Genomic DNA, 27,766 nt, shown 5'->3' on the forward strand with positions numbered 1-27,766 from the left:
CAAGTCCTAGGTTTGTCTGATCACGGCTTTCTTGGTGTTCCCTGGGAGACCATTTGTTGTTTGAAATAACTACGGTGGCAGAAACCAAAAATGTCCCAGAAGAACTTTGGACAGACATCCCAGCCTCTAGCATAAAAGGTTTTCTGTTGGTCCTTGAACTGCAACCCCACCAAAAGCAAAGTCGCCTTCAGAGCTGGTTTATTAGTTGAGTTGGTTACATTCAAAGGCTGTGGCTTGAACTTTTTCTCTAAAGAGATGGAACCACCACCTACTGAGGAGGCAAGGCACTCACACAGCCCCAAGGTGAGGCAAGTCCCTGGGAGTCTCTGACCTTGCAGTTCAATCCCCTGGGGTAATCACTCCCCAGTTAGCAGTGAGACCGGGGCACTAGGGCTGGGATGCAGGCGCTGCATTATAGCAACCCAGGCACTTGTGCCCCACAGACCAGTTAGTGGGCATCATTAAGCTGTCGTGCAACATCCAGGATGTTCTTGGCTCCTTTGTTCAGCAACAAGCTGGCCAGGCTGATGCCCAGGTTCTCAGCAGCCAGCTGGGCTTGTCGTGGAATGTTCCGGGCAGTGATCCCCACCAGCTGTGGATCATCCTCTGGGCCATCTTCATGCTAAGTGAGGGAAGGAGGGGGAATTTGGTGAGCACAAAAGAGGAGGTAACACTCAGGTTTGTTTCTCACCCTCTCCCTCACCCTCCAGCTTTGGCACCTGGGCAGTGACACAAATGGTGGCCTGCATGGTCTCTTGCATGCTATCTGAGCCGTCTAGACTCCAGACTCCTCCTGTCAGGTACAGCTGGGAAAGAAAACGGTTATCTCAGCATATTCTGAGAGAAATGGTTAGAAACCTGGGCTCTTGTGGACAACTTGACGTGCACGGGGACAAATGTCACAGTGCTTACTTGCCCATCCTTCATAGCTGTATGCACGGCCACTGGCACACTGCAGCCTCCTTCCTGCAACGAGAAGTTGCCCGGTGAACTCCAAGGACTCTTGTGTCTCCAAGGACTCTGTCACCAGAACCCTCAGAGATAGACTTCTGAAGACCTAACTGAAACAGGCAGGGGCCCAGTCCTGCCTATACATTCAAGAATGAATTACCATGAAATAAAGAGCATCAATTTGAGAAATCTCCCCCATGACTATTCCCAACTCCTCAAGTCCCCACCCCTCCAATCCCCGGAACACAGGTCCTACCAGGTGCCTCAGGAAGGCTCGCTCGGCAATGCAGCGCAGCAGGGTCTCAGGATCATGCAATACACCCACCAGATCCAGGATGTCCTGGTCCTTGGCTCGGACTTCCACGCCCAGGGCCCCCTGAGGGAAAAACAGCCTAAGACATCAGGCCTAATCTTTCCCCAACCAATGGGGAACCAGCCCACCTCCACCTGCTCCCTGGGGTCTCTTTTAGCCCAGAAATCTCGAAAGCCCTCCCCCTCCCTAGAAATGTTTATGCACAAGGTTGCAAGACCAGCTTTTTGGTTGAGAACAAAAGAGCACATCAACACATGGCTTCCCAGGTCAAACATACCTGACCCACAGCATACATGCACTCCTCCGGGTGGAGTATCTGCAGGGGCAGAATAGGCACTCAAAAGGGTGGAACTGGGGGTACTAAAAGCAGACAGTAGTGAGATGGGGCTTCCCTACCACACAGAAAGCCTAGGTAGGCAAAAGTGGGGGTCTATCCTCTGATCCCCAATCTTCCCAGCCTGGGACTCACTTCCAGTGCGTACCGTTAGAGGCAGGGTGTTCAGAAAGAGAATACAGGCAAGAACAGGGGGAAGATTTACTGGGGATGGAGAAGGGACAGCCCCTTACCTGTCCCACCCGGTGCTGCCAGCCCATGCGCTGCAGGCCAGCTGCAGCCAGGATGATGGCACTGAACTCCTGAAATTCATCCAGCTTCCGAAGGCGTGTGTTGAGATTTCCCCGCTGTGCAGAGACGCTAAGGACCACAAGCGCCGGGCAGTTTGGAGCCTCATGCTGCTGCTCCCCCTGCCTGAGTCCTTCTGGATCCAACTAACATCTCACCTTTAGTTTTCAGCTTACTGATAACAGCTAACGTTTACTTAATTACTAACACTTAATTGCTACATACCAGACACTGATCTAAAGTGCTTTGCATACGTCTATTTAATTTTCACAATCCTATGAGGTAGGTATTATAATTACTTCCATTTTACAGATGAGGAAAATGATACAGACTGGTTGAATAACTTGCCTGAGATTACAAGATCTCTGGGAAGCATTCCCCGACCCCCAAGTCTGTGTTTATCGATGTTCCAGCTAGAAGCTTCTAGAGAATTCCCTACTTCGTGCACTGGAGCACTCAACATGTACTATTTTGAAAATCAGCTTTATGAAACATTTGATATATTTAGAACATCAAAATATAGTAGAATATGAAACAAAAATGGAAGCACCCTCCACCTCCCCTGTTCCCCAGTAATCACTGTTCAGTATCACTCTGTATTATCAATGCCTGTTTGTCTCCAGGCAAAAATATAACTCTATAAGCAAGGACATCGTTGGTCTCACCACTATCCCCAGTGCCAGGCACTGGCCTGGGGCTAAGAAAACATAAAAGGATTAGGGATGGATGGATGGATGGATGGATGGATGGATGGGTAGATGGACAAATAGGGCAGACAGTGGAGGACAGACCTGCTGGTCCATGGTCCACTTCCTCTGGAAGTGGCCCCATGGACCTCATCTTCCTCCCCGGCTACTGCCCCCTCCCTCCTCTGAAAGGATACAATGCTCTTGAACTCCAGGTGTGGGAACTTTCTCTGCAGCTGGGCCGCCCTCCGCAGGGAGCTGGTTCCCACCACACTGTTCAGAGAGAGGGTGTAAAATGAGATTTAACCCAAGAAAGGCATGGTTCCTTTCCTCCTCCTCTTAGCCCTCTGTCTTCTGTGCATGTCCCACCGGGATGTCTATCTGGGCCCCACTCACCTCTTCTCTGGCAAGGTTTCTAGGGTCTTCCCAACAAATTTTGGGTGAAAGACAACGGCATCATAGGGGTTCTCCCGCCTGGAGATGGAGGAAAAGTCACAGAATGAGAAAGAGATCTCAGTTAAGGTCACTTCCAGGGTCTCTTGATAGCCAACTAACTGGCATTTTCTGTTTTTGGCCATGCCTGACACCCCTCAGCCGTAGAGGCAGAGGGTAGCGTCCCAAAGGGAAAAGCAAAGGTCAACATGATGCCTACCCCCCTGCCCATCCCCTGACTCGCAGCGTTCTTACTTGCAGATGGCTCCAATGGTGAAGCCAGGAGGAAGCACGGTGGGCAGGTCCTTCAGGGAGTGAACGACTAAGTCCACTCTAAAGAGACGGGAGAGGGAGGCTAGGAGAAGGGATCCCAGCAGCAGGCCCCCACCCCTCCTCTACCTGCACCTGCCTCTACTTCAGTGGTGTGCTTAGAGCACATTAGGAAGCAGGCACGTCTAAAACCTCAGGACCCTGAGACCCGCTCCTCCCCACCCTCCCTTCTGTCCCCAATGCCCCAGCCAATCCTGCCCTCCAGGCAGCCAGATGGCTAGGAACCAGGACACTCCCCTTTTGTGAGGTCTGAAAAACCCACATATGAGCCTCCTTCTAGCCAAGGGTTGAAGCCCCCCAGTCTAGCTGATATCCAGCTCTGATGTGCACTGGGGTCCCAGTGAGAGACTGGGACGGAACCATGCTCTCCCGTCTTTCACATACTCATTCTTTTCCAGCGCGTGTTCCAGCTCCTTGGTAAACAGGCTCTTCTCGCCAATCTGCCGGTCAAGAAAAAGCCTCAGAGTGAATCTTTTGGGGGAAGGAAAGAGAAAGGAGGGAAAGGGATTGGGGGGAATACGTTACCTTAGAGAGCGCAGTATCAAGAATCTTGTCCCCTGTGGTGGACATAGCAACTGAGGAGAGAATCAGTCACGTGCTCATCGATCGGCGTTTAATGAGCCCCTACTGAGCCCAGCACTGTACTAAGACTCCTAATGGATATAGGCACCCCCCCCACCCCCGCCCAATTCCTTGCCCTCTAGAAATGTATGATCTAGGAAGACCAGACACACTCATAAAAAGACCCAAAGCAGAAGATGCAAAATGCCAGGTTAGCCCAGGGAGTCAAAGCTAGAGGTATTCAGAGGAGGAAATGGCCCTCCAAAATGGGGACAGCTAAGAACTCTCTTTTTTTGGGGGGGGGAGGGGGGAACAGCTAAGAATTCTTTTGCGAGGGGCGGGGGAAACAGCTAACAATTCTTAAAGGCACTGGGACCAAGCTTTGGGTCCAGGGAAAGCCAACAGTGTTGTGTTTTCCCCTCTGGGGGGAAAGGGCTTCCCTTTAGCTTCCATTCCTGTCCAGAAGACTCACCGATTTCAAACTGCAGGCCTGGGTATAAGGCTTTCAGCACTGCCACCACACTGTCTGTTTGTATGCGAGCCAGCTGGAGGCAAACACTCAGATTAGTCCTATCCTTCCCTGGCACTGCCCCGAGCTCACACCCTCACAGGGTTTGGGAGACTCGGAAGGAATTGGAGTCAGAGAGGTGGCTGAATGCCCACGTAGGAAGGAGAGGGGCCTGGCCTGGTCTGCTCAGCCCGGGGACTATATCTCCACAGAACGCAATATACCATTCTGCGTGGGCTTTAACACCCAGCCCCCACCCCCACCCGGTTTCCTCCATTCCTAACCCTCTCGGCCCCCCAGCTTGCAATACTGTGGAGCACAGAACTCTTGTGACAAATTTGCTCTGCCCAGTAACCGTACTCACCTGGCTTTTTCGGGTACCCACGCGAATCACTCTCATCTTTGGGCTGTTTTCTTCCTGCAGAAAAAGTCCCCAAGTCACAGTCCCCTCTGTTCCTCGTGTGCCTCAACACCTTGTCCAAGAGCCAGAATCCCTGGCTTGGAAGAAAAGAACCTCAGCCAGCCCCTGGCCTGTGGCCAGCTGAGCCTTGGAGTCGGAAAGTACTCCAAGACTGGTCCCTTTACCTGCCTCAGCACCTTTTGCCCTCTTCACGGATCCAGAGAAACAGAGACCGGAGGGAAGCAATAGCAGGACCCGCTGTTGCTGTTGCTGTAATAACCGGACACTGGGTCCAGAGCCCATCCCGGCTAAGGTAGTGGGAGTGCTGCACACAGCCAGGTGGGTTGAGAGATAAGGCCCATCAGCCTGGCCACAGGGAGGGTGGGCCCTGCAGCAGGCAGGGGCAGGGCAGCTGGGGCCTCGAGGGAACTTGCGCTGAGTCACTGAGGACAAGTTCAGTATCCATAATACAGCAGGCACAGGAGAAAGTTTCAGTGCCACCTAGATACCGAGAGCTACCCCACAGGTGCCACACCATGGATTCCCTAATCTGGCTGGAATGTACACATAAAGGACTGGGATCGAACAGATCTTCTGTAGAGTCCAGGTGACCTTGAGCATACCATCCCATTAGTATCAGTTTGTTCATCTATAAAATGAAGAGGTTTGGACTCCAGGATTTTCTGCCGCTGATGTTTAATTTTTTTTTTTTTTTAATATTTATTTATTTTTGAGAGAGGGAGAGAGACGGAGCATGAGTGGGGGAGGGACAGAGAGAGAGGGAGACACAGAATCGGAAGCAGGCTCCAGGCTCCGAGCTGTCAGCGCAGAGCCCGATGCGGGGTTCAAACTCACAGACTGTGAGATCGTGACCTGAGCCGAAGTCGGACGCTTAACCAATGGAGCCACCCAGGCGCCCCGGTGCCGCTGATGTTTATAAGACTGAAAGGCTGAGCTGCCTACTGTCCATTCACCTAGAGTGCTGCCTCTGGTCTCACCAACCAGAAATATCAGGAGGTCAGTGACCAAGCTAGGAACTCAAAGAGACATGCCTCTTCCTCCTGCCAGGGCACCCTGGACAAAGGTGTTCAGTGCCTAGCAGGTAGAATTGCGTTCCTCAGTCTCAGGTCCTATTTCTTTCTAGACCAAAGAGTAGCCACTGCAGATAATGTCAACTTTCCCTATTCCGAGATCTTTCAACGTTTATTTATTTTTGAGACAGAGAGAGACAGAGCATGAACGGGCGAGGGGCAGAGAGAGAGGGAGACACAGAATCGGAAACAGGCTCCAGGCTCTGAGCCCTCAGCCCAGAGCCCGACGCGGGGCTCGAACTCACAGACCGCGAGATCGTGACCTGGCTGAAGTCGGACGCTTAACCGACTGCGCCACCCAGGCGCCCCTCTATTCTGAGATCTTTAACCCGTGGAGCTGTTTTGCAGGCAGGATTCTGAGGCCTCTGTTGTTGGGGATGTGACAGCTGGCTGCTCCTGGACCCTAGTCTATTACATTGCTGTCACTTCTCCCATAAATAAACCCTAGGGACCCTGAGCAAATTAGGCTAGGCCTGAAATGCTAAATATGGCCCCTAAAATTCTGGGCCACTAGGAGCCTAGAGAAAGAAATCTAAGGTCTCAGAAACCGCTGGGTTCAAACAATCCCTGCATCGATTCTGCACAGCATAGTTTATTCCATTAAAAAGTTACTTATTGGGGGCGCCTGGGTAGCTCAGTTGGTTAAGCCTCTGACAGGCTCAGGCCATGATCTCACGGTTTGGGAGCTCAAGCCCCCATCAGGCTCCGTGCTGACAGCTCAGAGCCTGGAGCCTGCTTCAGATCCTGTCTCCCTCTCTCTCTATCCTCCCCTGCTCATGCTCTGTCTCTCCCTCTCTCAAAAATAAATAAACGTTTTTCAAAAATTGGAAAAAAAAGTTATTTATTGAACATGTATCCTATTGCTTTTAATTTTCATGACAACCTATCAGCTAGACAGGGCAGGATCTCCAGCACCATGTTATGGAAGCAACTGAGGAGTAAAATGACTTGCCCAGAGTCACACAGCTAATAATGGGCAAAAAGTTGGAGCTAGAATTTTCCTACTCCTAGTCGAAAATTTTCCTACTCCTAGTGCTCAAGAATGTGTGCAATGGTAGTTGTGCCTGGGTGGCTCAGTTGGTTAAGCCTCCGACTTCGGTTCAGGTCATGACCCCTCGGTTGGTGGGTTCCAGCCCCACATCTGGCTCTGTGCTGACAGCCTGGAGCCTGCTTCAGATTCAGTCTCCTTCTCTCTCTGTCCACCGCCCCCCCCCCCTCAAAAATAAACATTAAAAAAAGAATTTAAAAAGAGAAGAATGTGTGCAATGGCAAAAAATCCCTCTCCTCACCAGCAGGCTGGACAACGGGAGATAAGCATTTTTTAAAATGTTTGAGAGAGAGACAGAGCACTGGGGGGAAGGGCAGAGAGAATGACAGGGGCAAAGGATCAGAAGCAGGCTCTGTGATGACAGCAGAGAGCCCGATGTGGAGCTCGAACTCACAAACCGGCTGAAGTCGGACGCTTAACCGATTGAACCACCCAGGGGCCCCTGCCCATCTCTTTATCTCAGGCTAGCAGTGGCCTCCACTGGCTGTAGTCTGCATCTACACAAGCCCACAGCTCCGGCGCCGAGCTTGGGAGAGGAAGGCGCAAGGGTGGCGCCCCACCCACCATCGTAACCCTAAGGTGTGTCTCAGCTGGGGACTCCTGAGTAGGCCAGGGCTGAGTGACCGCTAAAACGGAAAAAGGGGAGAAGGCGCACTTCCAAGATGTGTGTGTGCAAGTACACTCTCCTCTCAGGATCCCAAGTGGAACATATTCCTAAAGTGGCCGAATGCTGCCTCGGCCCTGTCTCGTATAAAAGGGTCCCGATCTTGTGTAGACGAACTTATCTGGGCTGTTCACTAAGTCTAGAGTGGATACCAGGCCCGGCGGAACCCCACCCAGATCATCGCAGGTATGGGGGTTTCGTTCCAGACTATCCCTCCACTCTTAATCCCGCCCCCACAGCTCCCTGATCTCCCGTCCTTCCTAAGGGCAACTCAGCTACTGGTCCTTTAAAAAACTATTTCGGAAAAAAAAAAAAAATGACGGATAGTCGCTCGGACCAATAGATGACGGAGGGTGGCAACCTGGGGCCAATCGTTGCCCGGCTAGTCCGGAATGCCGAAGTTGCGAGGATCACCGGCTCAAATACTCACCGCCGTCGCGGCCGCGTTGCCATTGTCAGACATGGCTGTGCTCAGGAGGTAGGTCCGGGAGGTGCCGCCAGGGTCCCCGGGAGTACAGGGAAGCCGGAGGTCCCGGCCAACAGGCACCAGGTGCACGCGGGGTGCGAACTCCTCCTGCAGCCTCAGACTCCGGGCTCTCCGTCACTTCCGGCGCCCGCCCCCGGAGGGGAGGACCACCCTCGGGGCGGGAATTAGAAGGATTGCGACAGACCTGACCTTACCCTTCTGTTACCGCCCCTACTCCACCCGGCTGGTGGGGACCCTGGGGACCCTGTGCGCCCGTCTTCCTTGCTGGAGACCCGGACCTATTAACCATTCATTATTACTTTTACATATACCTCGTTCTGAGCCGGGAGTACTGATGGTCAATGACTGAGAGATGCTCCCCGGATTTACCCGCAGAGCAGCCCTCCGACGCCACCCAAAGGGCCAAGCCAAAGTTAGCAGGGCCCGAGAGGAAAAGTATTAACTCTAAAATGCTGCGTTTGAAGTAAAGCGTCCTTGGGTAACTTCCATGCCCCTTCCACTGGATTCAACACCTCCAGATAAGAGGATGCTGCAGAAAGTTGGTCACCCAGAATTCTACAGCTTTATCTCCTTGGCTGTGGCACAATTAGTGAAACTGATGCGGTGCTTCCTTTGTTCTATTAAAACTTCGCTCTGCCACAGCCCTGAAATAGGCAACACTCGTATTTCTTAACTGAGGAGACTGGCTCAGAGATCAAAGGTCATGCCCCAAGAAGGGGGGCGCCTGGGTGGCTCAGTCGGGTAAGTGTCTCACTTTAGCTCTTGGCTCAGGTCATGATCTCCCAGTTCGTGGGTTGGAGTCTCATGTTGGACTCTGCTGACAGCACAGAGCCTGGAGCCTGTTATGGATTCTGTGTCTCCCTCTCTCTGCCCCTCCCCCGCTGACACTGTGTCTCTCTCAAAAAATAAACAAACGTGAAAAAAAAGACAACCCAAGTGGGGGTGCCGTTATAAACGGCACATAATTGTTAGTGGGAAAAGTGTTAGAGAAAGTGCTTGTATTAATAACCATGCACTGAGTGCCCACGTGCTAACTACCACCAAGGAACTGGACACCCATTTGCTCCTCAGGCCTTCACAACAGCTATACACGATGTTGTCATTCCTGATGTACAGATGAAGAAACAGGTTCAGAGGAAGTAAGAGACAACCTAAACCAAACTAGGATTCAAACTTAGGTCAGCGGCCCCGAAGTCTGTATTCGTAGCCACTGCGAATACAGTGTACTCTCCCTTTTCCACATACTACCTAAACTCTAAAGCACAATGTCCGAGTTACTCTTCAGCTGAGTAACACGTGCGAGCAGTCTTCCGACACATTTGTAGGCAGACACATAGCCACACAAACTTCAATGGGCAGCTTCCAAGAGGTAGGAAAAAAAGCGTTTCAACCAAGGCCCTTCTATCTTATCACTTGGTACTAAATCCGGCAAGACACCAACCTATGCATAATGAAGGCAGGCTCAAACCCCAGGATTCCCACCAGAATCTGCCTCCTGCTTGAGTATTTTGTGCAAACAAGAGCCACTGAGACCAGCCAGACTACAGAGCAGGCGCTAGTCTGGGGGCCTTGGTCCAGGTTGCTCCTGGAGCTCAGGTACCAGGCCTTTCGTCACTGAGGCTCTTCAGTAAACTGGTCTACTGGAGGCCACCAGCCCCACCCATTACTGGAATGAGGTCTTGTCAACATAATCTTCAAAGAACCCTGCAAGAAGGGAATTGGAGTTCTACAAGAGCAGAGGGAAAGTACATCTTGCACAATTAAGAATCACCAGGAAGTCCCCAGAACAAAACCTTCAACCCCCAAACCATTATATTCTTTTATTTATAGACTCTGGGAGCAAGGACCCAAGCACAGCCTGGTGCCCTTGGATAGAGAACAAAGCAGCTATTGTCCATACTCAGAGGTTGCTGAGGTACCCTCCCCCGCTGGTCTGGAATGATCCACACTGCTCAAAAAGTCAACAGGAGGAATGGCGGGCTGGCCGAAGGAAGAAAAAGTCCTCTTTAGTCCTGAGGGCTATAGCATCAGATCAGGGTGGAGTCCTGAGCATGTCTGCCTGACTCCTGTGCAACAGCCCTGCCTCTGTCCCCCATGTCCCTACTACTGTGCCTCCACTATCACACCCCTTCCCCTGAGCTGCTTAAGTGCCCCTCCTGGAGTGCATGAGCAAGTCCCGCTGCAGCCCAGCCTCCAGGCTTGCAGTCAGCCTGGCCGTGGGAGGGTCGGTCAGCAGAGTCAATTTGTTGAAAACCCCTCGGCCGAAGTAGTCAGCAATCACAGAGAAGCTATCGTTGGAGCACTTGAGCTGCAGGGAAAGAGGAGAGAAGAATCAGAACTGCAGGTGTCCTGTCCTGAGGAGGAGGAAAGAAAAGAAGCGAATGCTCCCGTGACTCTCCGTGAGTGGGGCAGTCATCTACCCACTCATGCCCACCTGGTGCTGGAACTGATCATGGAGATCACGTTTCTGTTCCTGGGCCCGGATCATATCCATGACCTTCCGGTTTTCAGGGAGGCAGGTGGGGCAGTCGGCATCACTTTCCGAGTAACTCTCAAAGCAGTGCTGGTGGAAGGAGTGGCCGCAGAGAAAGTGGACCGAGGGCAGCTCCAAGGCACTGTTACAGATGCTGCACTTGGTCTTCTGGAAAATCTTCGGACTGCAGGCAAGGGAGACCAGAAAGGAGTGGCAAAGAGTGGGGGCAGAGCCAAGAGCCGGGTGCAGAGAGAAGGTGGCTGGAGTCGATGAGAGGTCCCTGTCGAGGGACTACAAGGTCTTGCTCTTAACCACCAAAAGGGAGTGAAATGAGGATGCCGCCCGGGCCTGCAGAGCCTCAGCGTGCTTCCAGCAAGTCCGACTAACCGGTTCAGTTTTCACAACCACCACTAAATTGTCTTTCACGGTTTTTAAAAATTTTTCACGTTTGTTTATTTTTGAGACAGAGGGAGCACACACACACACGAGTGGGGGAAGGGCAGGGAGAGAAGGGGACAGAGGATCCAAAGCAGGCTCTGAGCTGACAGCAGCGAGCCTGACATGGGACTCAAACCCGCGAACCTTGAGATCATGACCTGAGCTGAAGTCAGACACTTAACCCGAGTGAGCTACCCAGGCGCCGTTTTTTTGTTGTTGTTGTTTTTAATTGAAGTATAATTGACATACGTTACATTATTTTTGGGTGTACAACACGGTGATTGACAAGTCTGTGTGTTGCACTACGCTCACCACAAATGTACCTACCATCTGTCACCACACAGCACCATTACCACACCGACTACGTTCCCTGTGCTGTACCTTTCACCCCTGTGACATTCGTTCCACAGCTGGGGAACTTGTGCCTTTCAGATCTTTACTTAGACGTGATCCTTCCAGTGAAGACTTTCCTGGCCACCTTATAAACGAGCGCACACACACACACACAGCACCCCACTCCCCTTCCTAAACTAGTTTTCTCCTTAGACCTTATCACCATCTGACATACTGTAATATTTCGTTGAATGTATTCAGCGCCTGCCTACCTCTATGTTGTAAGCTCCACATGGCAGGGCTTTTTTTTGTCTGTGTTAAGATCAGTGCTTGCCATCTGACTCCTGATTTTAGCTCAGGTCATGATCTCACAGCCCTCCCCTGCTCTCGCCCTCTCTCTCTTTCCCTCTCTTAAAAAAAAAAAAAAAAAGCGTCTTTAGAAAAAAATACAGACTCATAAAAAGAAAAACAGCTGCTGCAAGTTAACATCCTCCAAAAACCTAATAAATAACGATCTATGGAATAAACCATTCTTTGGAATTCTTCCATTAAAACAGATCTTCAAAAATGCAAAGTTTGGGGGCGCCTGGGTGGCGCAGTCGGTTGAGCGTCCGACTTCAGCCAGGTCACGATCTCGCGGTCCGTGAGTTCGAGCCCTGCGTCAGGCTCTGGGCTGATGGCTCAGAGCCTGGAGCCTGTTTCCGATTCTGTGTCTCCCTCTCTCTCTGCCCCTCCCCCATTCATGCTCTGTCTCTCTCTGTCCCAAAAATAAATAAAAACGTTGAAAAAAAAAACATTTAAAAATGCAAAGTTTGAACATATTTTCATACAATCCTCTATGAAAAGTATTTAATGACACCCAGTGAAGAACAAGATTATCCCCCCTCCACATATCTAGTCGCCAAGTACCTCGCCTTGAGCTCCTGGATCTCCTGGCGGATGCGGGTGGTCTCCTCTCGGTACCGTCGCACCCGGAGCTCGTCCTGTGCAATCTGCTGGCTCTGTTTCTGTAGTTTTTGGACCAGGTAGTCCCGGATGACAGACAGGGTGGCTGTGGAGTTGTGGGCCAGAGTCTGCACCACTGAGATTGGGCCCGGAAGGAAACAAGACAGTGAACCGAGCAGCACCCTCTCCATAGAATGGAAGCGCCCCTGCCCCAGAGCTGTGGGCAGCCTGCACCCCTCCCTACCGCCCTCTGAAGTACCTAGAAGTGGTGGCATGAGGTTCTTGCTCTCGATGTGCTTGAGCACGGCCGCCACATACTCCTTGCAGTCCTCCTCCTTGCGGGCAAAGTAGCTGAGGGCCTGCTCCCACAGGGACGGCTCCTGCTCCCCGTGGCGCTCGCACACAGCAATCACCTGCCGGTACTGCTCATGCTGCATGTGGTAGTGCATGATCTGCTGGAACCTGGGGCCGGGGCAAGGCGCCCCTCAGTGGCTGTCCCTGGAAAACCGGATCCTCCCCCTTCCCTGAAGTTGCCCCACATCTTACAGCTTCCCCTGCTCATAGAGGTAAAGGACCCCATCCTGGAAGTCGTGCATCTGGCAGAGGACCAGGGCCTTGTCAAAGACGTCGCAGAAGCGGCCGCTCTTCAGCAGGGAGATGGCCTCTGCATGAAGCTTCTCTTTGACCTAGGGAAGGAGGGTAGAGTTGCTGGGCATAAGGGGGAAAAAAATCACAAAGCTCTCTTGTGACAAGGCAAGTCAACTGCCTCTTCGATCGCCTCTTCACGGAGGAACCAGTTAGCCCCCAAGGGTCACTGGTCTAAAGAATGCAGCAAAAGGCAACCACAAAAGATGGAAGGGCTGTCTTTTCTCCAGCATCTGCTGCAACTTTCGCCAGGCCTCACCTGTGGATCTTTCTCATGGGCCCAGTTCTGTAGCCGCAGCTCAAGGAGTGTGTCATAGATGCCCTGCGGGGAGTCAGGCTGTACTTCACTCATGTGTTCTAGGAAAGCTTTCAACTCTCGAGGGTTGTTGGCAAAGATGGGGATGAACTCCTCTGAGTTGGCCTAGGATGGCAAGGGAGGAGAGAGGAGGCCGAGTGAGTGGGTGTGGTATCCATGAGGCCCCGGAAGTGATCCCTGTTGTCCAAAAGCCATTCTCCTTGACGTCTCACCCTGCAGCCTGGAGCCTCCCTGTCACCTCGGCCTTCGAGGCTAGGCTGATAGTCGGTACACAGTCCCTTCAGCAACTGGGTCGTCTGCTCTGGTATGTGGTGCATGAGGATCTTGCCATAGCGTTTCATGTTGCTCTCTGCCTGCTCAAAAGGCAGCTTGCCGATGTACCGAAGGGCTTCCTGATAATTCTGTGGAGAGGTAAGGGCAGAGTAAGCGCATGCTCCTGCCTTCCCACCAGGAAGTACTTTCATCATTCCGGGGATGTCCTGGAAAAAGAACAGGTCTCTGTCTGGGTCAAGAGTCTCACTTACTTTAATGTCCTCTAGCTGAATCTTTAAGTACCACTCATGATGTGCATGGTTCTCAGCCAAGTAGAGGGCATGGGAGTAGTAGCCAGCCTGCCGGAGGACCTTGATGGCTGTCTCCACATCAAAGTGGACTTCACTCTCACTCTTGGTCTGCCAGGGAGACGTCAGACAAAATCATTCACAGAAAGGTTGTGGCTGGGGCAGGGAGAGGAAACCTGCATCTGAGACCAGATTCTTTTTTTTTTTTTTAACACAAACTCTAGGCCCAATGTGGGGCTTGAACTCACGACCTGGAGATCTAGATTTGCATGCTCTACCAACTGAGCCAGCCAGGTGCCCCCTTAAGATAACAATAAAGTTGAAGCCGGGAGGGTTGGAGACAAAAAAAAAAAAATTAAAGAAAGTCCATGGTTTTAAAACACTAGGTCCTCCTACTTCTCAGTAAGTTTTTAAGAGCTAAAGTCTTCCTCTTCCCCTACTATTACAGGGACACCTCTGGGGACCCAGGGGCCCACCACTGTTAATTCCCTGAGCTTACATACCCTCAAAAGTTCAAGCATCATAAAACAAGAGGGAGACAGGAGAGAACTAGCAGGAAAGGCTATTCCTCTTCCCAGTTTATAGACCAGAGGGTCCTGGTCCCCAAATAAGGTGAGCCCTTTCTTCTCCCTGCATCTGCTGAAAAAGGGGCAAACCCTGGTAAAGCCACCTCCCGCTCAGTGGGGCCCTCGGGGAATCTACCACCACCACCACCACCACCACCATCCTGCACCTTGATGAATTCCTCTAGCTTCGAACTGTCCTTGAGCTTGGTATAGCAGTTGAGCAGCAGGGTAGTGTGGTCAGCATTGGCCAGGGACTGCCGGTGCAGGGTCTGTAGGTAGGCGGTCAGGTTGTGGATGCGCTGGGCATCCAGAAACTTGCGGATCACATAGGATGGCTCCAACTTTCCAATGGTTCTAGAGAGACACGTGCATCAAACAGCATCTGGATCAGCGTACTTCTCTTTCATGTGCCTAGGCATCACTTGCAGATCCTCAGCACGTCTGGGGGGAGGCCTGTGAATCTGTATTTCTAACAAGACCTGGATGATATCAATGCTACTAGACTGTAAACCACATGAGATGCAAAGCTAACACAGCACTGGTTCTTAAACTTGGCTGAAGATAGGAATTCTAGAAAGGTGGAGAGGCCAGACAGGTTCACACCACCTCTTAGTAGGGCAGAAAATTTCAAGAATTAGGGTTTCTTCAAGGGAAGAAACTGTAGAAGCCAAGAGATGAATACCCTTTCCCTTTAAAGAATCAAATCAAGGGGCGCCTGGGTAGCTCAGTCGGTTAAGTGTCTGCCTTTGGCTCAGGTCATGATCTCATGGCTCATGAGTTTGAGCCCCCCATCGGGCTCTCTGCTGCCAGTGCAGAGCCTGCTTCAGATCCTCTGTCCTCATCTCTCTCTGCCCCTCCCCCACTTGTGCTGTGTCTCTCAAAAGAAACAAACAAACAAATCAGATCAAAATGAATTTTTTTTTTTTAAACTAAGCTTTGTGCCCAATGTGGGACTTGAACTCATGATGCTAAAATCAAGAGTCGTGTGCTCTACCAACTGTGCCAACCAGGTGCCCCAAAAATGAATAGTAACAAAGGCCAGCCTAAACAAGAACGGGTACCTGGCTGGCTCTGTCAGTGGAGCATGTAACTCTTGATCTCTGGGTTGTGAGTTCAAGCCTCACATTGGGTGTGAAGCCTACTTAAAAAATATAGATACACAGGTAAAAACAAAATAAAGTTTAAAACAAGAGATACTCATCAGCTCCACTGCATCCTGGTCACATAATATTTGACCCTAAATGTTCCCTTTACAGTGAACTGTACCAACTTCTCACCCAGGCCATCACAGTTTCTTCAGGGAAAAAGGATGGCTCCTTTTGGTGGAGTCCATTCCCCTAACCCAAGCCCAGGTGTTAGTCTATCTGGCTGCATTCAGAGCTATATCCTAAAGCACCCAAGACTAACCGGATATACTGTTGAACAGCCCCATCGTGGTTGCCCTTGCTGTAGAGATGGTCCCCATACTGCATGAAGATCTGGGCCAACCCATCACTATCTAGGTGCTGGCTCTTGGCCAGGTTAATGGCCATCTCAAATAGATTCTTCTTAAACAGCATCTGCAAGGGGAGAGAGATTAGAAAATTACTAGAAGCAGTCCTGAGCAGACACCCTACCAGAAAGCAGCTACAACACACAAGCCAGATGGTCCTGGATTTCTGATCTGCCTAGATCCTTGACAGGGCAAGACCTCTCAGATACCCCGAAGTCCAACATGGCCTTACTTTCCAAGGCTCTCTGCAGACGAATGGACCCTGAGAGTGGACTCAGGCTCTCAGCCATTACTTTACTCTTAAAACCTCATCCCAGGCCATTTACCTTGTAATTTGGCCCTAAAGGAGCTAGGTAAGGCTGTGCCCCAAAGGGAAGGAAACACCCTGGCCAAGGTGACTTGGCCTCCAAGAGGAGCCTGTTCCTACACCTGCGTCTGGGTGCCCGTGGCCAGCTCTGGAAATCTGGTGGCCTTGCCTCCAGTTTGGTCTGTGTGTCCTTCTCCTGCAGCGCGTGGACCCGCCCATCCCGCGTCAGCACGTACAGGGAGCCCCACTCAGCAAGAACGTCCACTACGTCCTCAAAGACGGCACTATAGGCTATGAACTTGTTGCACAGGTCGTAGATGTTGAGGATCTGCTTGTCGGAGCTCTGGGAGTCCCTACTGGTAAACTCTGACCTGTGTGGGAAAGAAAAAGCACCGGCTATTTGCACCAGCTCCTCTTTCCATGACAACTTTGGTGCTGCCTACTCTGCTCAGAACAAATCACCCTCTGGCCCCTCTAGCAGCATATCCCATAAATGCAGCATTGCATGGGCAGTTGTAGGAAGAGAACACATAGACCTGATCGTACCTTTCAGGATCCTACCATTAACATAAGGGGTGGCTTAAAAAATTAAGAACATCCAAACACCCATTCATATAATTAGCCCCTGGTATATGTGAGATACTGCGCTTAGTGCTGACTGAAGATAAACACTGACACGGATCATTTCCATCATGAGGAAGAGCCTGCCACCCCTTTTCAGGTGGCTCAGAATAAAAATACTGTGTCCTGCATTCCCCAGCCCTTTATAGCTTCTCCACTGTTCATTTCCTTGTTCCGCCACCCAGTGTGTTTTGACTGAAGAGTAAAAAAAACAAAAACAGGTCAAAAATTCCCTGGGGCATTCTAGGGCACTTAGCAAATACCTGTAGCAAAAATACATTTTTTCAGTAAAAATGTTACAACTGAATCTAAGTGTGAGGACAATGTACAGAAAACCAAAGTAGCAGACTGACAGGATTGGGGTATTAGGATTTTAAAATCATGCTAATTCTGGCGAACAAGTGGAGCCTTCTCCCTTTCCCTTCCCGCTGGAGTCCTTACTTGGGAGAAACCTTCCGGTCACGGGAAACAATGACAAGGTAGCCTCTAAACCAGTGAGCAATGAGTTTATGGCCCTCGAAGGCAAAGCAGGGCCCACGTTCATCAGGCTGGTACAAGTAGACACATTCATCTCCAGCCACTATGAACTGCAGGTCCTGAGAAGGGTCGCTTAGAGCTGAGCAGCGCAGGCCACAACCATGGGTGTCCAACTCCACACGAGGGTAGTCCTTTCCAGAAACTATATAGGACTGCAAGAAGAAAGGCGTTAACAGGCTTCCTTTCAGGAGGGGGCATCTAAGCCTTCCCAAAGGTATTCCCATCTCCATACTGGCTCTCTTTCTTTTTGACTCTTAGCACCCTAACACTTTCCCTGGCTCCTTGCTTTGTCCATTACCATCACCCACATTTTCTCCCTCTGTGTGTATGGTCACTAACTACAGGAAAACTGCCACTACAAGAAATGCAATAATTTTGAACTTTTACCAAGACCATACTTGAGAGGAGACTGTTAGAAATTAAGAGCATCAGACACCAACAAAGTAAAATAACTTGTCCGATGTTACTTAACAAGTTAGGGGGAAAAAAGCAGGTCTTTCACTATAAGCCCATTGTTCTTTTCCTAACTCTGACTCTTCCTTGCCTCTTAAGTGAAAAAATAAAACATTAAGCTGGGCAAATGACTCAAGGCTACATGATGAAGAGTTTAAGAACCCTACCTCTCATCATTTTCTTATCGTAGGCCCCTTTCTTGCCTGCCCCTAACAGTGCAGGCCCCCATCATACCTGAACGTTCTCAGTTGTCACAACAAACAAATGAGTGGTCTTTCCCGCTTGGCGAAACGCCAGTCCAGTAACAGGATAGTTGCCCTTGTGCAGAATCTGGGTCTTGCTATGCCGGTCCCGTGTGATGTCTCCTTTGTTCAATGTAACACTGCCATCTGTGAAACCTGTAGGGGACCAGGAAACAGCACTTCATTGAGGCTGAAAAGATCAGGGAGCACAGAAGGGGAAAAAGACCATTTAAGGCACTTGTTAGAAGTGACAAGCTTTCAGGGTGCTTGGGTGGCTCAGTCAGTTAAGCATTTGACTCTTGATTTCGGCTCAAGTCATAACCTCATGGTTTGTGGGATTGAGCCCTGTGTCGGGCTCTGTGCTGACAGCATGGAACCTGCTTGAGATTCTCTCTCTTTCCCTCTCTCTCTCTGCCCCTCTACCTGACTCGTTCTCACTCTCAAAATAAATAAACTTAAAAAAAGAAGTAACAAGCTTTCTCCTTATATCTAACTCTTCCAATGGTTAACGTAAAAATCGGTGCACACAGGCTCTTTTTCAAAGAACGAAACTAAATGCTTTCCCGCTCCAAACTTTACTATCTCAAAGGCCTTAGTTCAGTATAAAGTGGTCTCATTAAAACAATGAAGACGAGCTGCAAAAGCAACTCTGAAGAAAATCTATAAAAACCACGGAGTGTTAGCTTTGCCTTCTTCCGCTTACCAATGGCCATAAAGTTGAGATTTTCATGGACAGTCAAACAAGACACAACAGTTGGCTCTGTTCCTGGGATGGCAGGGAAGATGCGAGTGCAGAGTGGATTGCCACCATCTCTCTTTTCCAGGTTCCAGATTTTTACCTGTGAACAGACCTCAGATATGTGAATACTACTCACCCTCCAACAACCATTCCCAGGGCCTGGGTCTTTCCCACTTCCTTTCTGGGACTCACCAGGGGGTTGATGCCTTCTTCATCTTCACCAACAGATGCCAAAATATTGTGCTGCTTCAGCTGATATAGGTGTGTCACCCGTAGTTTGTAGGCTTGGAAGCCTGTAAGCTGTAGAGAGCGGGGCAAGAACCAGATTTGGCCTTCCATATGTGTAGAATAGTCAAGGAACCTCCTTTCCAAGGAGAGAGACTTCTATTTAGACCAGATCCCAGACAACTACTAACATATATTATTTAATCTCTCTCAAATTTTCAAGAATTTCTCCACATATTATCTCCTAAAAGTTCTCCATCTTAAAAACAGTGAAAACGGAGACCAGAGTTTAGTGGCAACAATATGAAGAACAAAGCAGCAAACTTCTAGTCTCATGTATCTCCTTGCCCACAATTTGGGCAGGAGAGATCATGCCACCTTACACATTCATCTTGTAAAGCCAACCTGCATACGCTGTTTAGATAGATCTTAAAAATAGCCTTGCCAAACTGGTATCTTACACCTCTTTCACAGAGAAGTAAATGGAAGCCCGAAGAGGTTGCCTTGCCCACGACTGCTCAGTTGGCAACAAGTTACAGAATGGACTTCCTCCTTTCTTCCCTCAGGCCACAGAAGGAGCCACTGGGCGCCCACCTAAAGGAAAGTGTCACGTAACACGAACCCCTCTGACCGACAGATTCCATCCCAGCTGGATCTCTTCAGGGATCCGGGGAGGGAATAGACAGCTCCAGAGGAAGGATATCTCCAAAGACGAGGCTCCCTCGGCCTGAGTCGCAGACAGTGATGCCAGGAGGAAGGCAAAGGAACTTAGAAGCAGCGGGTCCTGAGGCAGGTGCAGCCGCGGGAGCAGCACCATCGTTGCCCAGCGGCTCCTTCACCAGCTCCTTGTCGAAGAAAACGAAACGCCGCCACTGCAGGTAGGCCGCCATCTTGGCCGAAGGTCCCCGCCTCTGGGAGAGAGGTCATGTGAGAGGGGCGGAAGGATCACGTGAGCCGACAGCTTCCTGGGGCCTGAGTGCACATGCGCCCTGGCGGCCAGGTGACAGCTTCCCGCGGCGGGGAGAGTGGGCGGGGCCGCGTGAGGTAGGACTCCCCGCCGGTCCCTCGCCCTGCAGTTGGCCTGTTTACCGGCTCTGTACCTGCGCTGGCTAAAGTGCTTCTGAAGTGCTGGACCCTTCACCTCTTTGAGCATCAGTTTCCTCCTTTATTAAATTCGTGGGCACTGAAGGATCAAGATGAGGACTATCACACGCCTTAATTGTAACCCACTGTGCTCAAGCGGATTATGACCTCCTACGACGGTTTTGAGGCATGAATAAACCAAGGTATATGAAACTGGCTTTTCAGCTGTAGGAGCGGAGACATAAAGTTAGAAGTTTGTGTCTGCAACGAGATACGGATTGCGTACCGCAATCAGTGTCTTACGTTCATTTTTGTGTCCCTCTGTCAGTGTGGCATGAATTAGACATGTAGAATCTGTTTCTTAACGAAGCTAGGAAATACTTGTGGGGCAGGAACTCTCAAGAACGTGGGCTTTTTTTCCCTTTCCGTAGTGGGAGGGTATGGGACATAAGCCGAACGTGGGAAAAGGCCTGGAAGTGGCAGCTCTGGGAGCTGAGTGATTTAACAAGTGGCAAGTGTCTAAGATATTCCATGGCCACCCACCATTTACATCTCGGCTAAAGCAAGTGTTCCTGGGGAAAACTGTAGGTGAACAGTTTGGCGTCACAAGGAGCTCTGTACAGGAGTGGCAGTCATTTTGAGATCATACGGACATATGAAAAAGTGACCATGTGGTATCTGTGAAGTTTGTTTTTGCATCTCTCTCCCCCACAGCTTTTTATTTCCAGAAAATGTTGTCTTTATTCCCACCAGCTGGAGATCCCAGAACGCGGGGGCTGTGTTTTGTTTACCATGACCAGTCCTAACAGAGCCCGGTAGAGGCTTCATGTTTGGTTGAAGGAATAAATGTGGATGATTTTCCTCTTACCCCCGCCTCTCCTCAATCTGGTTGACGGGAAAGGTAGTGCCCATTTGCTAAAGAGATAAGTGAGGGGAAGAAACTGTATAGCACATAGATTTCCTGACTTCTAGCTCAGATTTCTTTCCTCTTTCACAGTTTCAACATCTAAACCCATGTGCATAAGTATAAATGGGGAGTAGCCTGGACCCACTTTCACCTGCTGAGTATATTTTGTACTACTTATTGGAATTTTTGCAAGTGTGTTACGTCAATCGTTAAGACTATGAATAACATGTTAAAACAAGTGACGTGGGGGGCACCTAGCTGGCTCAGTTGGTGGAGCATGTGACTCTTGATCTCAGGGTCATGAGTTCAAGCCTCATGTTGGATGCAGAGTTTACATTAAAAAAAAAAAACAGTGATGTGAGGACAAGGGATGAAGGATGGGTGAAATAGATAAAGGGGATTAAAAGGTATTTACAAAAAAAAAAAAGACAGGGATGTAATGTACAACATAGGGAATACAGCCGATAATATTGCACAAACTTTGTATGGCCACAGATGGTTTACTGGATCTATGTGGTAACCGTTTTGTAATGTGTATAAACACCACGTACACTTGAAATGAACACAAGGTTGTACATAAGTCACTTTTCAAGAAAAGAAAACAAGCAATGTGAAATATAGAGACGTGAACAGCAGAGTGGCATCTTTGTTGTTGATTTAGGTGCTCCCCCTACTGTCTAACGGCAGAGGTCCAGAGTTTTCCTACTTCCTATTTGAACCTGGGAAGGCCTATGCCCATTTGGTCTTATTGATGAGGGTACAAAGGCAGGGATTGGTGACCCACTGCACTTCCTCAGATTCACTGCCTCCCTTCCCTTCCTCCTTTAGACAAACATGTATCAAGTACTCACTATCCCGGCAATTGTACTAAATGCCCAGAATATAAATATGAACAAGAGGTGGTTCTTGCCCTTTAGGGAGCTCAACCACCACCATGGGAGACAGACATAGGAATGACTGCCAGTAACCAGCCCTGAATTTCATACAATTAATTATACCTAACAGAGTGCTTTCACTTTTTATGGACTTTCCTAGCAACCATCTGCAGAAGTATCATTATCTCCGGTGAGAAATGGGAGTCTCTATGAGGCTCAAGTGACTCTCTGGGCAAGCACATCAAAGTTCTTCAGTTCCCTAACCTTTAATTAGGTGCTCTTCTGGAGTGTGAAGCTAGGCTGTACTTGTCAGAACATACACCAGGATTTGTCTTTTTGTTATACTTGTCTGAATCCAGGAACTTCAGTATAGTGAGGAAGATAAGCAGAGGAACTACACAGAAAATGATGTACTAATTGTTACAGTTCTGTATTTGGAGAACTTTGAGTTCTGAAGGGACTAAAGAAGCAATTCAAGTCTTTAGCTTGAAATTAAAGGGATCGCAACTCAGAATCAAGGATTGCCTAGCAACGGCCTCTCTTTTCTGCATTAGCAAAATGCTGCCCATGATGTATAAAACAGTCATATTCACTGGAGCAAAACAGGAACTTTTCTTGTCTTGGCTTCAAACTTTTATTTTCTATCAGGTTTTGTTTTTTTGTTGTTTTTTTCCTGCCTCATGTGGCTCTCTGGGTAGAAAACCATTTTTTAGACTACTGAAAAGTCTGGGTTTTTTTCTCTTAACCCCTAAAAGACTATCAAAAGTTTCCACCTTAGCAACAGGACAGCTAAAGTTTCCGCTTCAGCAACAAACTCAGAGGTCTCCCCATACAGGTTCCAAAGTCACAGGGAAACAGGAGGAAGCAATTAGCTCATTATTGATTGTGAAAATCTGGCCAAAAAAAAAAAGGGGGAAGGGAAATTCCCCATGAACTTGGCAAAGCACTTAACCAAGCTTTTAACAACTGCAGTAGTGCCCATTTTTAAGTTGTATTTCTCTAGAGTAATAATAAAAACAAGCGGTTAACTAACGTGTACTTGGTGCTTAGGATGTTCCAAGCACTCTACTAAGCACTTTACCCCCTTGTACATCAACCTTGTGAGGCATGTACCAGCATGTCGCTTTTAATGATGTGGAAATTGAGGCTCAGGAAAGCTAAACAACTTGCCTAGAGTCACACCGGTAGGAAGTAGTGCTTACAGGCAAATCCAGGTCTGTCCAACTCTGAAGCCCCATATTCTGGGTGCTTGATTTATTTTTTAAACAATATTTATTTATTTTTGAGAGAGAGAAAGAGACACAGAGCATGAACAGGGGATGGGCAGGTAAACACAGAATCCGAAGCAGGCTCCAGGCTCTGAGCTGTCAGCTCGAACCCACAAGCCGTGGCATCATGACCTGAGCCAAAGTCGGACACTCAACCGACTGAGCCACCCAGGCACCTCTGCGTGCTTGATTTAAATTTTTGTTTTTAGAAGTCAATTCCATAAATTTGTTCATAAATCTGAGTGATTTTCTAGGTGTTCGTGAAATCACAGAATTCAAGAACACAAAAAGCCTTGCTTTCTCTGGACACATAATCATTCCCATCTCAATGCAAACTGGGAAATGTCCCCAGTACTTTGTCTCCTCATCCACTCCTCACTCCATCCAATTCAAATTCATAATACCAGGACTGGAGAATTGCATCAGTATTTTTTTCCAATGTTTTTTAGTTTTATTTATTTTGAAAGAGAGAGAGAATCCCAAGCAGGCTCTGCATTCCTCTGTGTGGGGCTCAAATTCATGAACAGTGAGATCATGATCAGAGTCGAAATCAAGAGTCAGATGCTTAATCAACTGAGCCACCCAGGCACCCCTGTAACCTTAACAGTATTATTAAAGATACAGGGGCTGTCATTCACTGCTGTTGGTAGTGCATATGGTAAACTTTTCTGGAGGGCAACTCGGCAATATGTATCAAATGCCTAAAGAGGAATTTAAGCCTGCATAGGCACTTCTAGGAATTTATCCTAAGTAGATTATAGGGGACAGATTTGCATAAATATCTGTCAATAAAAGTGTCTACTGCAATTTTATAATAGAAGGGAAAAAGGAAGCGACATAATTGTCAAATACTAATGTTGGTAAATAAAATTATTGTAGTTCTTTATACAAATCTATAAAAATAGCCACTGAAAATTCTGTAGAGGAAAAATGACATAGGAAAATTAACGGAATTACAGTCACAAAATATTATCTCCATTAAAGTTTAAAGTGTGTGCATATACATCAGAATGCTAAGTGTTTAATTTAAAAAATGGAATTGTGGGTGATTTTTATTTTACTATTTGTTTTTCCTATGTTCTTCAGTTTTCTTCAATCACATTTCTTTCATAATTCTAAAACCATTGGTGAAGAAATAGAAAATAAAAACAAAAACAAAAACAAAACTTATCTAGGTACAGCCTCTCCTGCTAAAAGTGAGTTTTCCCCTGTCTCAGGGTTCCAGCAAAATCAAACCTTCTAGTCTTTTGAGTGACACAAAATAACTTCTAAAAATTTTCTAAAATAACTTCTAAAAAATTTATTAAGGTATAACATATATAGAAAAGCATACATACCATGGCCCATTAAATTTTCACAAAGCCATTGCAACCAGCATGGTAACCAGAGCGCGGCAAGCACCCCCAAGAAGCGTGTTATGTCCTCTTCTAAACACTAGCACCCCACAAGGGTAAGGACCGTCTCCACCTCTATCACCATAGCTTAGTTTTGCCTGGTTTTAAACTTTATATAACTGAAATCATAAAGTATGTACCCTTTAGCTTCTGGCTTCTTTCACTCAGTATTAGCTTTGTGGGCTTTAGTTAAGTCGCAGACTGTAATCATAGACCATTTTCATTGCTGTATAGAATTATATTGTGTGAATTCACCACAATTTATTTACCGATCCAACTATTTTTTTATTTTGAGAGAGAGAAAGAGAGAGAGAGAATCCCAAGCAGGCTCTGAGCTGTCAGTGCATAGCTCAACATGGAGCTTGATCTCACGAACCATGAGATCATGACCTGAGCTGAAATCATGAGTTGGATGCTTAACCGACTAGGCCACCAAGGCACCCCTACCCATCCAACTATTGATAGGCATTTAGGTAATATTCAATTTGGGGCCGTTATGAATAAAGCTATTACAAACAGTCTCTTAGTGAATATATATAAACATTACCTAAACCTAAGATGGAAGTTGCTGAGTGACAACTAATTTTATTTATTTATTTATTTTAACGTTTATTTATTTTTGAGACAGAGACAGAGCATGAACGGGGGAGGGGCAGCGAGAGAGGGAGACAAAGAATCGGAAGCAGGCTCCAGGCTCTGAGCCATCAGCCCAGAGCCCGACGCGGGGCTCGAACTCACGGACCGTGAGATCGTGACCTGAGCTGAAGTCGGACGCTTAACCGACTGAGCCACCCAGGCGCCCTGACAACTAATTTTTAAAATTCTCCTGAACCAGGATGTTTGTCCTGATTAACACTGCCCTCAGCACATGATGTAACATGCATGGTTTATAACGTATGCACATGCTCCTGCTAATGTGTTCACTTTAATCTTCTGACAGTTGCACATGTCCTGCCAGATGGCAACTTTAGGGTTTCTGCTCAGGGTGGGGGAAGCGATGTAGTCCTCAAATGTTATTAACATGTTGTTCGGAGTGAGAACTAGTGAATTCAGCTGCCTTCGTCAATCTAAATCAGGTGTTTTACCTTAACATTTTCCCATCATTTTACAACTTGTTCTTGTGAAACACTAGGGTCCTCTCTGGCCAGAAAACAAAACAGGTGACTCTCCAGAGCACTCGCACCTGCCGCACCTCCCAAGGGGACAGATACCCAGGTCGAAAACCGCAGCTGCAGCAAAACTGTACTCCCACCAAGGATAACCCAAGGATGGGAGCTCACTTAGGAGCAGATCAAACTGACCTTCTTAGTGTCCCAATTTGCACACATTCAATAGGTTTTTAATAAGTACACTGAGAGGCGCCTGGGTGGCTCAGTCGGTTGGACGTCCAACTTCAGCTCAGGGCATGATCTCGAGGTTCATGAGTTCGAGCCCCACATCGGACTCTCTGCTGTTGACTCAGAGCCCGCTTCAGATCCTCTCCCCCTCTCTCTGCCCCTTCCCCTCTTGCTCTCAAAAAATAAACTAAAAAATAAATTAATTAATAAGTGCACTGAAACCATAAACATGTTTCCCAACAGACTGACTTTTCCAAAGGCAAGGACATGGTCATCCCCATCTCTGGAATCCCACACCTAGTGCAATGCTTATAACTGACAGAGGCCCAATAAATATTAGAAATGAATAATCTGTTTGAAATGGATGGAATCTATCCTACCAGACTGCTACCCAAAAGTTGGGTCAGTCATACAGTAACAAAATCTTTCTCTGTGGAACTGAAATGACAACTTAGCATGTCTCATAGAGCTGAAACGACAACTTAGATATCCATCACTGTGACTGGCCAACCCCCGTGCTATGGAATGTTCTACAGCAGTAAACAATGAGGTGAATCTTTACACACTGATCCGGAAAACGCTCTGTGATATGTTATTACTTTCAAAAAAAAAGGGGGGAGAAAATGCAAGCTGCAAACAAACTTCATTATACAACATTTTATCATTTAAAAAGAGAGCAAAAGCTACAGATTTCAACAAATGTCCATAAATGCCCAGGAGGAGGCCTGGAAGGTTACACACCACACTGTTAACAGTAGATAATTCCAGAAAGAGTGAGACTGAGCATGGTATCAGAGGGATTTATTTCTCCTTATTTCTACCAAGGTCTCCATATGAAGACTGAACAGTCCACAAAGGGAAGAAAAATAGACCTCTCCCTGATACTACCAGTAGATGTGTTTATCTTCCAAGTACAGACACCTGACTACCCTGCCTCCCTAAGCATCATGAAAAATGTAGGGAAAGGAACAGGTAAGAGTTCCTTAAACAAGTCCTGGCCATTACAGCCAGGACCTTCTAGGGAACCTTCTGCGAAGGGAGGCTAGGAGTCGATTTCGGAAGAGGGAGGATACAGGAGACCGATTTTCCACATTTAAGAAAAGTGCGCTCAGGTCAACAAAACGGGGGTGGGGGTGGGGGTGGGGCAGGTTGAAAAAAGAAAAGTGAGCTCTCCAAGCGCTGTGCACACTTCCATTAGGCTACGAAGTACACAGAAGGGAGGGAGGAGCGCCAAACCTGCCCGAGATACTTTAATTCTGACAGAAGCGGGAAAAAAGAAGATATACAAGATGTAAAGGAACGGAAACATGAGGTGATGCATTTATGCTCAGTTGATCACAGCCTCATAGATAAAAGTGTCTTTTGCGTGCAGCGCTTTCCATTTTGGAATATTCTGTCTCAGAAAAATGGGTCTTAGAGTAAGGGGTCCGGGCCAAGTTCTGTTATCTCTGTCCCACCAGCGAAGATCTGTCTTGGTGTCTTTCAAGTGAAACGAAGGTGAGGGTGGACCAAGCCTGAAGCGTAGCCATTCTGGATTTCTATCCGAAGCCTAAGCAGTTCAATACCAACCAGCAAGCGAGAGCCTCTTCCGCGTGGCTGCGGAGGGGATGCCGGTCATTCCTGCTTCTCGGCCGGGGCTCCCCTGGTGACCGGAGTAAGGGGACCGACTGCGGGACTGTCCGGGTGCTCACTTGCACCGGGCACGAGTCACTCCCGAGGCCGGAAAGGTCCCGGAACGCACCGGGGCGCGCGCCGGGCCCCATGACGTGGCCCAATCCCGGGCCGGCGTCGGCCGTTTCCCACCCCCAACTGGCGGACTGGCCCCTTGGCAGCCTCCGGCCTGAAGCCGGCGACGGAGGAGGGGGCGGGCCTAGGACGTGGCCCAATGGGAGCGCGCGCCGCGGCGATGGGGGCGGG

At 48.7% G+C, this 27,766-nt stretch overlaps 2 protein-coding genes across 10 annotated transcripts; both read right to left on the reverse strand.

The window, feature by feature from the left end:
• Nucleotides 1–181: 181 nt before the first annotated feature.
• On the reverse strand, nucleotides 182–8,213 carry HMBS (hydroxymethylbilane synthase). Of its 4 annotated transcripts, none has more exons than XM_053203988.1 (15): nucleotides 8,035–8,131; nucleotides 4,989–5,034; nucleotides 4,768–4,817; nucleotides 4,368–4,440; nucleotides 3,860–3,909; nucleotides 3,719–3,774; nucleotides 3,260–3,337; nucleotides 2,969–3,046; nucleotides 2,770–2,845; nucleotides 1,832–1,945; nucleotides 1,542–1,580; nucleotides 1,208–1,327; nucleotides 913–966; nucleotides 720–806; nucleotides 182–622 (listed from the first exon to the last, which is right to left on the reverse strand). In XM_053203988.1, exons 3-15 carry the CDS (start codon nucleotides 4,801–4,803, stop codon nucleotides 449–451), a joined length of 1,035 nt encoding a protein of 344 aa, XP_053059963.1. In that variant the 5' UTR covers nucleotides 4,804–4,817; nucleotides 4,989–5,034; nucleotides 8,035–8,131; the 3' UTR covers nucleotides 182–448. The 4 variants fall into 4 exon arrangements, 3 of the variants coding, with proteins under 3 accessions (XP_053059963.1, XP_053059962.1, XP_014937570.2); XM_053203987.1 differs by having other exon boundaries at nucleotides 4,768–4,821; nucleotides 8,035–8,127; XM_015082084.3 differs by lacking the exon at nucleotides 4,989–5,034 and having other exon boundaries at nucleotides 4,768–4,821; nucleotides 8,037–8,213.
• VPS11 (VPS11 core subunit of CORVET and HOPS complexes) lies at nucleotides 8,036–27,567 on the reverse strand. Of its 6 annotated transcripts, none has more exons than XM_053203984.1 (17): nucleotides 27,419–27,567; nucleotides 19,685–19,896; nucleotides 18,953–19,097; nucleotides 18,725–18,860; nucleotides 18,014–18,177; nucleotides 17,231–17,478; nucleotides 16,338–16,539; nucleotides 15,777–15,928; nucleotides 14,537–14,723; nucleotides 13,768–13,914; nucleotides 13,456–13,644; nucleotides 13,187–13,348; nucleotides 12,829–12,968; nucleotides 12,542–12,744; nucleotides 12,247–12,388; nucleotides 10,528–10,750; nucleotides 8,036–10,401 (listed from the first exon to the last, which is right to left on the reverse strand). In XM_053203984.1, the coding sequence occupies exons 2-17, from the start codon at nucleotides 19,873–19,875 to the stop codon at nucleotides 10,237–10,239; spliced, it is 2,796 nt and encodes a 931-aa protein (XP_053059959.1). In that variant the 5' UTR covers nucleotides 19,876–19,896; nucleotides 27,419–27,567; the 3' UTR covers nucleotides 8,036–10,236. The 6 variants fall into 6 exon arrangements, 5 of the variants coding, with proteins under 5 accessions (XP_053059959.1, XP_053059958.1, XP_026892497.1 ...); XM_053203983.1 differs by having other exon boundaries at nucleotides 12,247–12,418; XM_027036696.2 differs by having other exon boundaries at nucleotides 12,247–12,418; nucleotides 18,953–19,060; nucleotides 19,617–19,896.
• Between the last annotated feature and the right edge of the window lie 199 nt (nucleotides 27,568–27,766).

The sequence above is a fragment of the Acinonyx jubatus genome, chromosome D1 (assembly GCF_027475565.1).
Source record: "Acinonyx jubatus isolate Ajub_Pintada_27869175 chromosome D1, VMU_Ajub_asm_v1.0, whole genome shotgun sequence".
NCBI lineage: Eukaryota > Metazoa > Chordata > Mammalia > Carnivora > Felidae > Acinonyx > Acinonyx jubatus.